Source organism: Leucopleurus acutus, assembly GCF_964270905.1.
Source record: "Leucopleurus acutus genome assembly, chromosome: 3".
NCBI classification, from domain to species: Eukaryota; Metazoa; Chordata; class Mammalia; order Artiodactyla; family Delphinidae; genus Leucopleurus; species Leucopleurus acutus.
In genome coordinates, this window is record NC_139145.1 from 113,310,090 (window position 1) to 113,324,864 (window position 14,775).

The 14,775-nt window shown below is 32.9% G+C and overlaps 1 protein-coding gene and 1 pseudogene across 7 annotated transcripts in view; one reads left to right on the top strand and one right to left on the bottom strand.

Moving 5' to 3' along the window:
• The window catches only part of TENT2 (terminal nucleotidyltransferase 2), a 57,250-nt gene that overhangs the window by 8,061 nt on the left and 34,414 nt on the right, over positions 1 to 14,775 (bottom strand). For all 6 annotated transcript variants that reach the window (XM_082835512.1, XM_082835515.1, XM_082835513.1 and 3 more), the window contains 2 exons: positions 11,515 to 11,558; positions 4,468 to 4,604 (listed from right to left, as the gene is read on the bottom strand). In XM_082835512.1, coding sequence (XP_082691638.1) covers positions 4,468 to 4,604; positions 11,515 to 11,558 — 181 coding nt within the window. The remainder of the gene's footprint in view (positions 1 to 4,467; positions 4,605 to 11,514; positions 11,559 to 14,775) is intronic.
• Positions 5,982 to 9,089, top strand: LOC309959070 (NHP2-like protein 1; annotated as a pseudogene). Its single transcript has one exon. The product of its transcript is annotated as an NHP2-like protein 1 (transcript).

The following is a 14,775-nucleotide window of genomic DNA, read 5'->3' on the forward strand; positions in this document are numbered from 1 at the left end:
TCAAAAAATGTGACGCACATAATCACTCCCTCCTCCTCAAAATGTTTTTCCCCGTTGGATTCCGAGACACCACATTCTATTGGCTTTCCTCCTTTCTCAATGATTCTTCCTTTTTTGATTACTATATATTAGTTCCTTCTCATACCTAATCTATTTTTATTTCATCTCTGTATTGACATTTTTCAAAGGGAAAAATGAAAAGCATAAAACTTAAAAGCAGTGCAACAGTGGTTAATATTGTGCCACATTTGCTTGTGTATATGTGTATGTTTTGAACTGACCCTTTTGTTAAGCTGCAGACAGAGTGAAACTTCATTTCTTTATCCTTTGGCATATATCTAAGAATAAGGCTATTCTCCTTTGTAATACCAACAGCATCAAGAAATTAATGTAACTCAAATGCCTTTTATAATTTTTCCACCCTCTCTACAATCAGATTGTAATCCAGGTTCATCCACTGTATTTGATTGTTCCATCTCTTTAATCTGGAAATGTCCCCTCCACTTTTTTTTTTTTAAGATATTGACTTTTTGAGAGACTAGGCCAATTGTTTCACAGAATATCTACATTCTGAATTTGTCTTTCTCTCTTCACTGTCATTTAAAACACTCTTGCATCTTCTGTATTTCCTGTACACCTCTTAACACTGGAGTATCTAAGGGTTTAGTCTTTGGACTAAACCTTTTCTATCTATATTCCCTTGGTTTTCTCAAAAAGTTTCCTAGCATTAAATACCATCTACCTGCTGACAACTCCCAAATATAAAGCTCTAACTGTGACCTCACTCCTGAACTCTAGAGTTGTATATCCAACTCTACTCAGTATCTCTACTTGAATATTTTGTGGGTATCTCAACCTTAAAATGTTCAAAATCAGTAATGTTCCTCCCTTGTCTTCCGCATCACACCTAATGGCAACTCCACCTTTGCAGTTGCTCAGGCCAAAATCTTAGAAGCCATTCTTGGCTCCTCGTTTTCTCTTAGGTCACATCTAATCTATGGCAAATCAAAATGTAAGTGGAATCTGACCACTTCTCATCCACTTCCACTGCAACCACCTTTATCCAAGCTACATGACTTCTCTTAGATTACTACAACACCTTTCTAAACAGTCTCCTTGCTTCTGCCTTTGGCTCCCCCTTCAGTCTATTCTTATCCACCAACCAGGATGAGCATGTTATAAACTAAATCAGACCATGCAATTTCTCTACTGAAATCCCTCCAGTGGTTTCCCATTTTACCCAGAGGAAAAGAGAAAGTCATCAAAATTAACCACAAGACCCTACATGACATGGACTTCCTTAACTTTCTGACATCATTGACTTCTACACTCTCTTCCAGTCACACTGGCCTCTTTGCTGTTCCTTGAACATGTTAGGCAAACCTCCACCTCAGGGTCTTTGCAGTTGTTTTTCCTTCTGTTTGGAAAGCTCTTCTCCCATATAGACACATAACTCACACCTTCCTCTCCGTTGGGTCTTTATTTCAAAGGTCACCTTTTCGGTGAGACTGTCTTACCACGCTAGGTATTAAACGGCAATACAGGTATTAAAATTGCAACAACTACACACACCAGAATATCCTTTCTTGCTTTTGCTTTATTTTTCCCTACTTACCACCATCTAACATACTGTACATTTGTTTACTGTCTATCTCTCCATACTACAAGATAAGCTCCATAAAGACACTTTTGTTAACTGCTATATCCCCAGTGCATAGAAACTAGCTTGGTATAGAGTAGGCACTCAATGATTTACTGATGAAATAAAATGAGGAAAAAATAGTAAGAAAGGAGATAGAAAAATTGTCCTTTGTATTTCCTTTTTCAAAAAATGTATGTATTTAAGTATACAGGTATGTATTTTTAATTTTAATTTTAACAGATAAACTAGCAGTAATGACATGTGATTGGGCATCCAGAAAATAAAGAGAATTATAAAACAGATACCTTTTAAGGTTCCTAGAATCTCCAGTAGCTATGAGTCTGTAAGATATTTAGAATTTAAAATTTTCTTTTCTTTTTTGTTGTTTTGCTAAGTTACAAAGTGATTAAATTCTGACTGTATGTTTTTCTAGACTCCTGAACCACCTGATCCTTTTTTTTCCTATTGTGTCAGTTCCTCATTCCTAGGTACATTTCTAGAAAGCTGGCTTCATTTTAAGAATTTTCAGCAGCAAGGTTTAAGGAGAAAGCTGCGAGTGAAGTAGGTTCTTTTTAATGGTAATTTTAAATGGCCATATAAAATTTCTGCACCATTCATACCAGGTACTCAAGCATCCTTTCACAGGCACTTAATTCTTTGTCTTCAAGTAAAGGGAATTTTTTAATAGTATCTCAAAGTTCAGAAAACATCCTTACAAATGCTTCTAATGGCTGCCAGAATTCTTCTGCACAGAACCTAGTTCATTACCATGACTACACTCTTGGCTATGCTCCCTACAGTCAAATTTCTGAAAATATCTGGTATGAAACAACAATGCACTATATGATGAAACAGTAGGTGAAGATGTCACCTAACTCATGTAGCATCATAACAAGTGCGTCCAAAAGTTCAAAACCTCTTAGCCAGATTCATTTGGTACAGCAAGCTAGTTTCTGTTAATACTAAACTAACATACAAACCTGCACATCTACCATTTTGTTTCAGTCCAACAAAGCAGATGATTTTCAAAGTATTTCTCTAGATGCTCTAATCCTAAACTCTACATGGCAGAAAAATATCTTTCTTCTATGAACTTCCCCCAATATCTAATTTACATGACACAACAGATGATGCCAATACAGTCTAACAACTAAGAATGTGGTTTTAGTCACCTGAATTTGAATCCCAGTTCTCTGGCTATCTAACTGTATCGTTACGGGCAAGTTTCAAGTTCACAAATTCCCGAAGTTTGAAAGGGGTTATTGTGAGGATTAAATGAGATAATACATGGGATTCACTCGGCATACTGCAGGACACTAGGTAAACATTCACGAAACATTAGCTATTATCATTGCAACATCTTAAAAAATCTTAACTCTAGAATAACCTTTATATTCTCTTATGTCCCATGTCTCATACAGTCTTAAATCTTTCCTCATCTTTATACAGATGAAAGCTCCTTCCTTTTTATCTTTGTTGCCTAGACTTACATTCAGGTCCTGGTCATTTTTAACCTGGATTATTATAACTTCATTCTTCTTGAACTACTTTTCTTCAGCACTTTTCTTACTCCTTTTGTTAACCTAATTCAGTAATTTCTAAGTCACCTTGACGATCTCTGACTCATATCCATAATCTTACTTTCTGCTTCAAAATTATTTACCTATAGCAAGTATTTTTCAAGTACCACTACCTGGCATTGGGCTACGTAATGGAGACACAACCATAAACAAAATAGGCAGTCTGATAGAAACTTTACTTGGAGAAATGTAAAGAACACTTCTTCCTTCAGGTCCTATGTTTCAAATCATCTTATATGAGTCAAGTTTCTTTAAAACTCCTGTATGATAGCAGATAATATCAACATTTCAGTAAAGTATCATAGTTAAGAGAGTGAATTTTGCAGTCAAAACTATCTGAAGTATTCCCCTTACTACCTGTGTGATCTTTGGGCCAGTTTCCTCACCTCTCTATATGCCTCACTGGTAAAATGGGCATAAAATAATACCAACTCATTTGGCTATTATGTAAACTAATGAGATAATACATATAATCTGCTTAGAACAGTTCTTCCCACCAAGTAATAGCAATTTATTAGGCTTACTATTATTGTTCCCCTCTCCAAACCTCTTCAAACTGGCACCCTATGGTCACTGTACCCTCCTCCTCTAACTGTACAACTTTTAAGTTCTCTCATTCATTCTCTCCTTCAAGCTTTTCCAAATTGATCAGAAGAGCTGCAAACAACCCCTAATCCCACTCTATCTGGACTAAAAACTCCTGTAAGAACTTTCAGTTATGGCCAGCCTGACTACACACTTTACTGTTTCATGTTTATGTATCACCCTCACCAAAAAAAAAAAAAAAAAAAAAGGAAAAGGAGTAGTCCTTGATTTGTATATCATACAAACACAACTATTTATTCAGATATCAAGTATTAAGTAGAACTTTTTCCAAGTTGTTTTAGCTGTGTTTTTTATTACAAATTTTAAGTTCCGGGAAAACAGATGTTCCATACTATACAGCACCTACACAGGACCAACACAAACATTTATTCAGGCCCTACAGTGGAAAGAGGTGGCTAAATATAAAATGGGATCACTACTGAAATCAACTAAAACTGGGCTTATTGAACTATAATTTTTTTTATTAGCTAGAAACAGGAAAGCTAGTTAGTTTCTAATTAATTATTAGATATTAAAGTTTATAAACTACACATTTTTGGAGTAGTTTACAACACTGAAATTGATAAATACAGTTTATGACCCAATTTGTAGCATTCACTTATTTACAAACGAATAAACACAATTTGAAATTTCACTTACTCAAATTCTGTAGCATAATATTTAAGAAAGCCCAGTAAGAGGTCCCCAAGATTTGATTCATTCTTTGAGAGGTAAGGAGGAACATTACACGGAGCTTGATGTACAAGGTGCAGCTGTATAGCAGGACTAAAAGATTCCTATCAAAAAGAAAAAGGGAAAAATGTGAGGCCATTTAAAAACACACCAAAAAACTTTATAAATCCTAACATAAGGCTGTCTGAAGAAGAGAGAATTTTCTTTATGTTGGCAATTTGGAAATCTGAAGATTTTCTTCCAGTAAAGGTTTCACCAATGTTTGGAGTAGGCCAGAAAGGACCTGAAAAACTAAGATATTCTAACCCTGACTGAGGTATATCACTCAGTTAACCAAATGAATTCCTATGGTAGCAAAAGATTTTCTAATTCATAAATAAAACCTTACTGTACATACCAAGATTCCATCCAATAATATTTAGATTTCTTTATAAATGTATATCCTTCTTAATTATTTCTATAAAGAGCAGTTGTACTTTCTGAAGTGTATCAAGGACAAGATGAGAGCTTTCTCCAACTGTCACTTAAAATTTCTCTCAAAGGTCATATAAGTAATTTTAATACATAAACAGTACTTATGCTGATTTTAAGATTTTTTGAAATTTTATTTCATTTTGTGTTTTGTATCTTAGAGGGAACAGAAATAATAATGTTCAACATGAATTGAACTTGCAAAGACAAAGAAGGCAGGGAAAAGAAGAAAGATAGGAAACATACCAGCAAGCAATATTCAGCAATTTACTTTTAGCACAATATGCATAAAGGAGGATATCATCTGCTTGCAATCCAGGCCCAAACAAGATACTTATTAGAAAGAATACTAATGAGTACTTATTATTTTTGCCTATGGTATGCCATTCATTTTCATATCTGATCTTTCCTCTATTATTTCCTCTATTATTGCAAGTTATGGCTCTAAAATAAACTAAATGAACTATAGAAATTCTCAAATAATACATATCCATTACATTAGAAAATACTTTCTCATGTAATTTTCACAGTGCCCTCAAGAAAGGTTTTCTATATTCCCCTTTGCCATCAGAAAAGAAAGATTTAAAAAACAAACAAAAAAACCCAATTGGTTAAGACAGCAGAATGACAACTACACTTAAGGTTCTCAACTACCCAACAGATCAACTTTGGGTTTATAGATATTAATTCAATTAGTAATATCTGAATAACTCCAATATTTAAAAAAATAGAGGGTCCCCAAATAACTAAGTGGTAATACCGAGAAATAGGGTAGTGCATCTATTTAATGATAGTCCTCAAAAACATCAGTAAAAACAAAGAGCAAGAAAATAAAAATATATTCTCTCCCTGCCCCATTACCTATAATTCTATCAACAATTTTTAACTACCAAGAAGTGATTATCTTTCTGTCAGAAGAAAAATTCTACTCCAACCACAACTCACAAAGTTGGCATTCCTAAATGTGGGGCTTCCCTTACACTTCTAACAGATTTATTATTACGTTATATGTCTCTAGGACTAGGGGGACTAGGAGAGAAGCACTAATTTGTAATAAAGAGTAAAAGCAGAAGGAAGAGCAGGTTTCTTACTTGTCTTGCTCTTACTTGTTAAGTGTAAAATTGGACTTAGGATAACATTATTTAAAACTGTAAAACTGGCTCCAGCTCTGACATCGCCTGTGATCCTTGAGGAGTGACGATACCATGGAACCGGAGCCATGACTGAGGCTGATGTAAATCTGAAAGCCTACCCTCTTGCAGATGCCGACCTCACCAAGAAACTATTGGACCTCGTTCAGCAGTCATGTAACTACAAGCAGCTTCACAAAGGAGCCAATGAGGCCACCAAAACCCTCAAGAGAGGCATCTCTGAGTTCATCGTGATGGCTGCAGACACTGAGCCCCTGGAGATCATCCTGCACCTCCCACTGCTGTGTGAGGACAAGAATGTGCCCTACGTGTTTGTGCGCTCCAAGCAGGCCCTGGGGCAAGCCTGTGGGGTCTCCAGGCTGTCATCGCCTGTTCTGTCACCATCAAAGAAGGCTCACAACTGAAGCAGCAGATCCAGTCCATCCAGCAGTCCACTGAAAGGTTCTTAGTCTAAACAGGTGGCCTCTGCCACACTCCCTGCTGACTCCTACTGCAGGGGTTATGTATCATTTGTCTGTTAGCATATAGTATTTTGAGCTACCTTCTATTGTTATAAAATATTATAGTGCTCAAAAAAAAAACTATAAAATTTAATATTCTCTAGGGAATTAAACAAAAAAGGTATAAGTTCAAATGACAGGGAAAAGAAAAGTGGGTCACTGTTTAATAGTTTCTGCTCTGAAAGCTTCTTATTTTGATTTCTAGCACCCAGCACAATAAGCATTCAAGTTATGAAATGATGCTGAGACAGAGCAGCCATTTTCTTACCTGAAGTTTAAAACTGTTTGAACCCCCTTTAAAATTTTTATTTTGTTCAATAATTTAAAGAAACATATCAGTAATTGTGAGATTAAAACTATAGAGTTGTGAGACCTACTATATTAAAATGCTGAAGGACCCTGAACCAACAGTTTGGCCAGTGTTCTCTTAGCTTCACTGTTCTTTTTCAAGGTCATATATAAAAAGGGCCATGTCATACCTATTGAGGGAGAACTGAAGGAGAAATCCAAGCAAACAAACAAACAAAAATAGGATCCAACTAAAAGAAGCTACAAGTAAATAGGGATTCTATTTAACCTTAAGTAATCCCCATTTTTGGTAATCATTCATATTACAGAAAGATTTTCTGCTTTAAGAAAAATTTCATTGAAGAATTTTTTTAAAAGGAGCTCCCCAACTGCATTTATGTATTGAAGAACAATATATGTTACTTCAGATAGGATGAGGGCACGTAAGCAGCAATCCAAAAGCCAAAGAAATAAAAGCAGCCTTTAAAATTACAATCTAAATCCAGAGAAAAACAATTTAACCAATACAATATAACATCTATTTCTTAAAGCATTTTTTCCTTTGGATTACTGATATTTACTGTTTTTTTTTTAACTTAGGGAAGATATATCTATTATTTTTTAAGGTTATATCTTATTTTGGGCTTCTGATATCCAGATATGTAATAACTAAATCCTGAAAACATTTTCCAAATGATATTTAAATGCTGAAGACACATATCTTCCATTTTCTCTTCACAATGCCAAGTTAAGAAAAATTTAAATAAGTAATCTCTTGAAAAACATTTGAAAAGTCTCACTGTTTTTGCCCATATAATTGCCTAGCAAAACACCTTTTGCCAGATTCCATGATCTTTGGAGGCTGTATCATCATGTCTTACTTTACCTTCAAAGTTTGAAAATTTGGATAATTAAACACTTTCTGGACTAAATTAGACTGGCTGAACTTTTACTTGGTAACTGTTATTTAAAATGATGTATAGCTTAAATGAAAGATGACTGTTTTCCATTTCTAGGCAAAGAAATTTAAGTTGCACAATTTTCTAACAATATGAATTTTTAAAGCCTAGAAACGTTGAGGAAGATCTCAAAGAAAAGGATAACTGATATGGAGCATTTAAGTGGAGTTTTACCTATATAGAGAAAGAACTAAATGATACATTGAAGTTCTACCAAGACTTCTTAATTTTATGCAAATCACCACTAATCTAGTGATGTACATTAAAGACTGATCATTAAATTGCCTTTAAACTATATCTGATATGAATGAGATCTTTAAAGTTTTGAAAGGAATATAAGTATTTAACACAAAGTAGAAGTACTATTATGAAGTGGTTAAGAGCATGAGCTCTGGAGTCAGACCTAGGTTTGCAACCTTGTTCTTCTACAGCTATGAGAACTTAACCAAGTTATCTAGCTTTCCAAAGGTTAAGCTCCTTCATCCATAATATAAAGAAAGTAACAGTATTCATAGGGTTGTTATACAAATTAAATGATACACTGTATGGAAAGCATAGTAGCAATATTATCTATTTATTAATTATTCAGTATATGCGAGGCATGATGATTATTTTAACTATACATTTACAACACAGTATGTGGTTACCTCCTGCAACTTTCAATGCATTATTGTGGAATTATCTTTGGCTTCTGAGAATAGGAAGATACCACTAGGGAAGGAAACAAATATAAGTTGTCTTGATAAATCTACCTAGCATAAATCTAGGTGAATCTCATAATATGCTTGCATTAAAATAAAGATCCCTTCATACGCCTAATCTGAGTTTATATATTTAAACCTTCTCAACTTCATTTCTTTAACTCAACAGTAAACACTCTGTCCTCTATCATTTATGTTGCTTTTTCAGTCAATAGTTAAGTAATAATAATCAATAATGCTATATATCATGATATAGTTGATAAAGATGTTTATAATCTTTCATCTTTTCCTTTCATAATTTAATAACAACTGAATTGCAAGACCATACCAATTTTTTAATTGAAAGTTTGTTACTGTAAAGTTTTAAATCATTCTCAAACTTTTTTATCAAGCTGAAATTTTGTCATATCAGCTTTTCTTAAAGGTATATAAATATATCTGTATAGGAACAATCAGATATATACAAATAAAGTGTAGTAAGCAATGCAAATTAGATGAAATGGTATCTTAGTGACTACTACTATCATTTTGCCTTTCCATAGGCAGCACAGTCTAATGGAAAAAATACCAGTTGCTGCATCCATAAGTTGTGACTAAACAGCCTGGATCAATCATGTAATCTTTCTAACATTCAACTGTGAAACAAGGGGAGTACTTTAGAAGTTTATTTGCTTAGGATTGAAGATACTGTATACAAAATTTATATGTGCTGATATAAAATAGATACTAAATAAATGATAGTTACTGTTAGTAATAAGAAACAAGCTAATTTGCTTGTTCCATCAGATGGCCCACTGAAAAAAGCGCTCCACTGATCAGTTTACAGGTTTCATACAAAACAAAAAAACCTGCTAAGAAGGGGTATTAAGTCCTTATCCATGTAAGTATCCATCTTATAGTAAAGATAATGTGGTTTAAATATTTATGACAATGTAAGCACACATGAAAGCAAATTAAGATATTCTTAAGTCTAGTGGGGCCTGCTATTAGTACTTTTTAAAGCCTTGGGGCTGGGCAGGTATTAAATCTATTTCCTGGTTACAGGTGTAGAAATAAGATTATTAGCAAAACAGGGTGGAGAATATAGGCTTAGAGGTAGTACATGTGAACAGAAATCAGGACCCTGTCATGGGAGAAAGGTAGGTGATTAGAAAAATGAAACACAGAAGTAAAAATGAGGTTCTTCAAACTAGAATATACTAGTAAAAATCTATCTTATAAAAGTAATACCTCTGTCTCCCAGCATAGTGCTATTAAACTGAAATTTCATCAGTATTTTACATTAGTAAAGAGAGTTCCAAGTAGTACATGGTTTTAAGTGAGATCTCTGTAGAAGCATCTTTTCAATACACAATAATAGATTCTTTAAAGGGTAAGTTTAACTTAGATCCTTTGTATGTTGAAATATATATGCAGCTCTTTCTACACTGAAACCTAGGTCTTAAAGAAAAATAAAGTTGAGACAATGCAATGAAATAGTAAACACTCAGTCATTATCTTTGACCATTCAGTATGAGCTAAAGAATAAAAACTGTAGAGGGAGGAAAACATTCAAGAATAGGCCCAAAAGTTCATGTTATTTTCATTTCTATACCTTCTGATGCTTTCATTACCATAATCCTTAAAAAAGCATAAATACTTATACATAGCTATACTGTAAACTCATTATAATAGTTCTTCACAGCAGCAATTTGTTTTTAAAAGGAGGAAGATAAGATAGCCAGATTCCAAAAGGTTCTTGTGTTAAACAGTCTCTTCTAGTAGATGACACCACAAACTGGGAGGCCCCCACTACAGCAAGACTCTATTTACAGTGAACCCTTTATTATCCAGTACCTCATATGTGTGCATTATAAGAATAACTGATGTTCAAAAACAAGAACATCAGTTCTCAATCATCAAAGATTAAATTACATTTAATTTAGGTTCCAGGTCAATATATTTATTATATTTTGTCTGATACATATAAAATAAATAAGTTCTTTGAAAACTGATCACTCAAGATGGATGTTATGTTTTCCTTTGTAATATGATTATTTAGTAAGTTTAGAAAACACCTCTTCTTATAAGTTTATGAACTAACAGGTAAAAAATTATGTGGTTTCAGAAGGTTGGTCAAACATTCTAAACAAGCTGCCTAAATATTATTTCCAAAAAAAACCAGGAACAAGAATGACTATGGAAGAAAACAGAAATGGTAAGACTATAAACAAAGAAACAGCAAATCCTGGAGAAAAGAACACAAAAACTAGAAAAGAAACAAAAATACTCATATAGATTATGAATAAGTACATTACCTAGGTTTCTCTAAACTCAAACTGAGTACATACTAAACTTTTTCTAGTAGGCACACTTCATTTCTTGAGTGTTTCCAATTAACTTCACCAGGATTCTTAATAGTGTACACACAAGGACAGTGTACTAATGTTACCTCTTAGAATATTACTTGGTAAGATCAAATGAAAGATAAAAAGATTACCCAATTGTTCATCATCTTAATTTTTTTCCCTGATTTCAAATTATACATATGTTAGGCTATAAAACTTCTGAGTTACTAACTAAAGATATGTTCTAAACATGAAAAAAAGTAGCAAGAAAAAACTGGTAGCATGAAAAAAACTGGTATGAGTCCAAATGGGCCTTCACCAACTAAGTATATTTAATTCCCATTAGTGATAATCATGAGCATCACACAAAAAGTTCCACCATTAACATGAATGACAAGATTGTCTGCCAATAACCAAATAAAATAGCAGAGTCTTCTGAAAAATTATATGAAACATTTTTGCATTCTAGTGGCCAATGCCTCAGTCTATGTAGAAAATGTTATCATATATTTAGAAGGTAATTAATACTACTTTTATATTCACGTTAATACTGCACATAATAGTTCCACATATACTTGTCATAACATGTATTGTAATAATTTATAAGGAACACTTACTGGGTAAATTTTTTGGATGGATGGAAGGATGGGTTCAGGTAGGGCTATAAAAAGAAAAAGTTTAAAGCTTCCGTGATTCACGTAATTCATTTTACAAAGCAATAATTTGTCAGCTACACCCCAGGTATGAGACTATATGGGTTTATGCTAAAATTCAACAGCTTTCATATACTTTGTGAAATTAATTCTGATCCCTAAAAATTTAAATTCAAAATACATCTAAGTAGACAATTTAAGGTCTGTTAATAAATTACATATATTTCTATGTAAACCAATGTTCCTTACATGGTTTTAGAATAATAGGTCATCAATAAATGGACACACATCATTTGGTCCAACATCAGACACACACACAAAATAAGCAAGACAATTGTTGTGCTACAGATATTAAAGACATTGTTAAGATGGATGTAGCTATCAAAACAAAAAAATTTTAAGTACAATCCAATGGCACTACATCATAAGAATAACAGCTCTATCATAATTGTCCCTTTATTATTTAATTTCTTCTAACAATAATACCAAAATTGAGATAGTTTTGGGAAATTGATCTATTGGGAAAAAAACTGAAAAGATCTTCAACTTCATTAATACATTTTTAAAAAGAAAACCTCAGCAAAGGTTAGAAATCTAAATCAGGAGATTTGTACCAATCTGCTATATAATAAATAAAATTTCATACAAAAGAATCATTATCGTCATATGTCTCTGCATTTTTTAACTGCCATTCTGCACCCTTCAACAGCTTTACCCAAATCCAACCTCATTAAATGTGCTGACTGTAATCTCACATCATTAGAATGTAGATGGAATAACATGAAAGGCAGAGTGTTTAATATTCACAATATAAGAAGTAACTGTAAAATATAGTATCTTGAATATGGTAAGATACAAATAATACATTTTCAAGATTTCTTTAAGATTAAAGACCAAATATAGTACTGCATGATAAACTATGTATTTAAGAATTAGAAATAATTACATATACAGTTGACGCTTGAACAATACAGGGGTTAAGGGTGCCAACCCCTGTGCAGTCCAAAATCTGCATATAACTTTATAGTTGGCCCTCCATATCTGAGGTTTCAAATCTACAGATTCAACCAGCTGCAGATCATGTAGTAAGTACTGCAATACATATATACCGAAAAAAATCTGTAAATAAGTAGACCCACACAGTTCAAACCTGGGTTGTTCAAGGGTCAACTGTAATTAAATAAATTCAGTAACAAAGAATCATTACTTGACTTTTAATTTGCTATTTAGCAAAAAAATTTTTTAATGACTCCTGGAATACATTAATGAACACATAATCAACCATTACGACCAATTTACATGGTTTCCAACTATGATTATAAATGTATAAATTTCTACCACATAGTACAAAGTAGGATGCTTTATTTAAATATCTCTTCATCATGCTTTATTCCCAAGTTGAAAACTGGAAACTGTAATAAAATAAAATTCCATGATAGTATGGAACGTTCACAGTGTATGACTAAGAATATTAGGGGAAAAAACTCACTCATTACTTACCAGAATCACTCTCAGGAAGTAAGGATACATATTTTTTTCCCCAAAGACATTCAAATGCTAAAATTCTAGAAGACCCTACAAATAAACTCAAGCCCCAGTCACTTAATTCTAAAAGTCTCTATATTTGTATAACATTTTTAATGGCTTTTTAATAATTTTCATTATAATATAGAAGTCAAATTGGAAACTCTTATTAGAAATTAGTTTAAGTTTTAAATCTAAAAACCTGAGTTCTATTCCCATGTAACACTGCTAGTAAAATAAAATTATAACTTAAAAAAGGATGAAGAAAAGACTGTAGAAAATTAGGAAAAAAATAGTATCTCGTTCTAGTTATCTCATAACTAGAATGCTAGGAGAGAAAAATAAACACAAACCACTGGAATAGGGTCTTTCAGTAGATAAAGAGCTTTTAGAACTAAGCAATTTGGAAGCTTCTGGGGGCAAAGTTATCATTCAAAAAATCCCCTGCCTTACAACCTTAAAGATTTAAAAACACTCGTCATTAGAGAAGCAGTTAGTGTACCCTGGCAATTATTTATCAATGTTATCCTGATAGTAACCTCAAAACATTTAGTAGTTTTTCAAATGTTTACTTTATTCCAAACCAACATACACTCTGAAAGAATCTCTCTGTAACAACATCTATTTTAATTTCAAAATTCTGGACTTCAACCTTTTACTTTTCTCTCTCAAAAGCAAAATAAGACAAAAGTTTATTATTGCAGGATATGATCAATAGATAATGCCTTGAATATATTTAATCTATAAGATTTTACTTTGCCTGTAGTTTGGATGAGAGCTTTCTGGTCAGGCCTTCACAAATTTATACACATAAAAGTTACATACTAATTTATCAAAAGTTAAACTAAAAAAAAAAAAGCAGGCCTTCAACAACACTAAACAACCACTAATTTTGAAAACACAAGAACAATTTTAAAATGCCTAAGAGATATTTCTATACCTGGTAATACGGTAAACATTCCATGAATATTCATTCATATTGTTGTTTCTAACCAACTGACACTTTTGCCTTTATTATTAACTCATAATCTTATATTGCTATTAAATTCTCTTCTCAATAGGTTTTTCCCTTCATGCTTTCATCAGTCACTTTTTCAAGCATATGTAGTTTGTAACTGTTGAAATTCATTCTAGGAAATGCTTTAATCTTTTCAACCTTTCTACATAGAAAGGACCTGTCTCCCTTCTCTCTTCATGGCAGAAAAGATATTAAAGCATTTAAACAAAACTTAAAGGTCATCTAATCCAACCATTAGTGTTACAGATGAATATTAAAGCCAGAGAGGTAGAATAACTTGGCCAAAATCACACAAACTAGTTCACTGTGGCAGAGCTGGAACTGCTCAATACACCTTGCAGACTCTTGTATGACAAGAAAAGCAATTATTAATACTTATTTCAATCTCTGTAATTTCTTCTGTGGAGGAGTAGGTTAAATCTGCCAAAGTACAGAACTACACAGTAGGTCTGGTTAGCTGATGTCTTTTAACAAACACCTAGAAATGGTTGATGAGAGTGCCATTAATTACTAACCATCTTAGTAAACAGGACCACTTTATCAAGAATAAAATGTTTAACAAAATCTAAACCAAATTTTAACATGATTTCATTACACTGGTAAAATACTAACATTTGAATTTTTAACTTGCTTACAAAACCACCAAGGGGCATCTGTGATTAAAGTACATTTTTCTAAAAAAG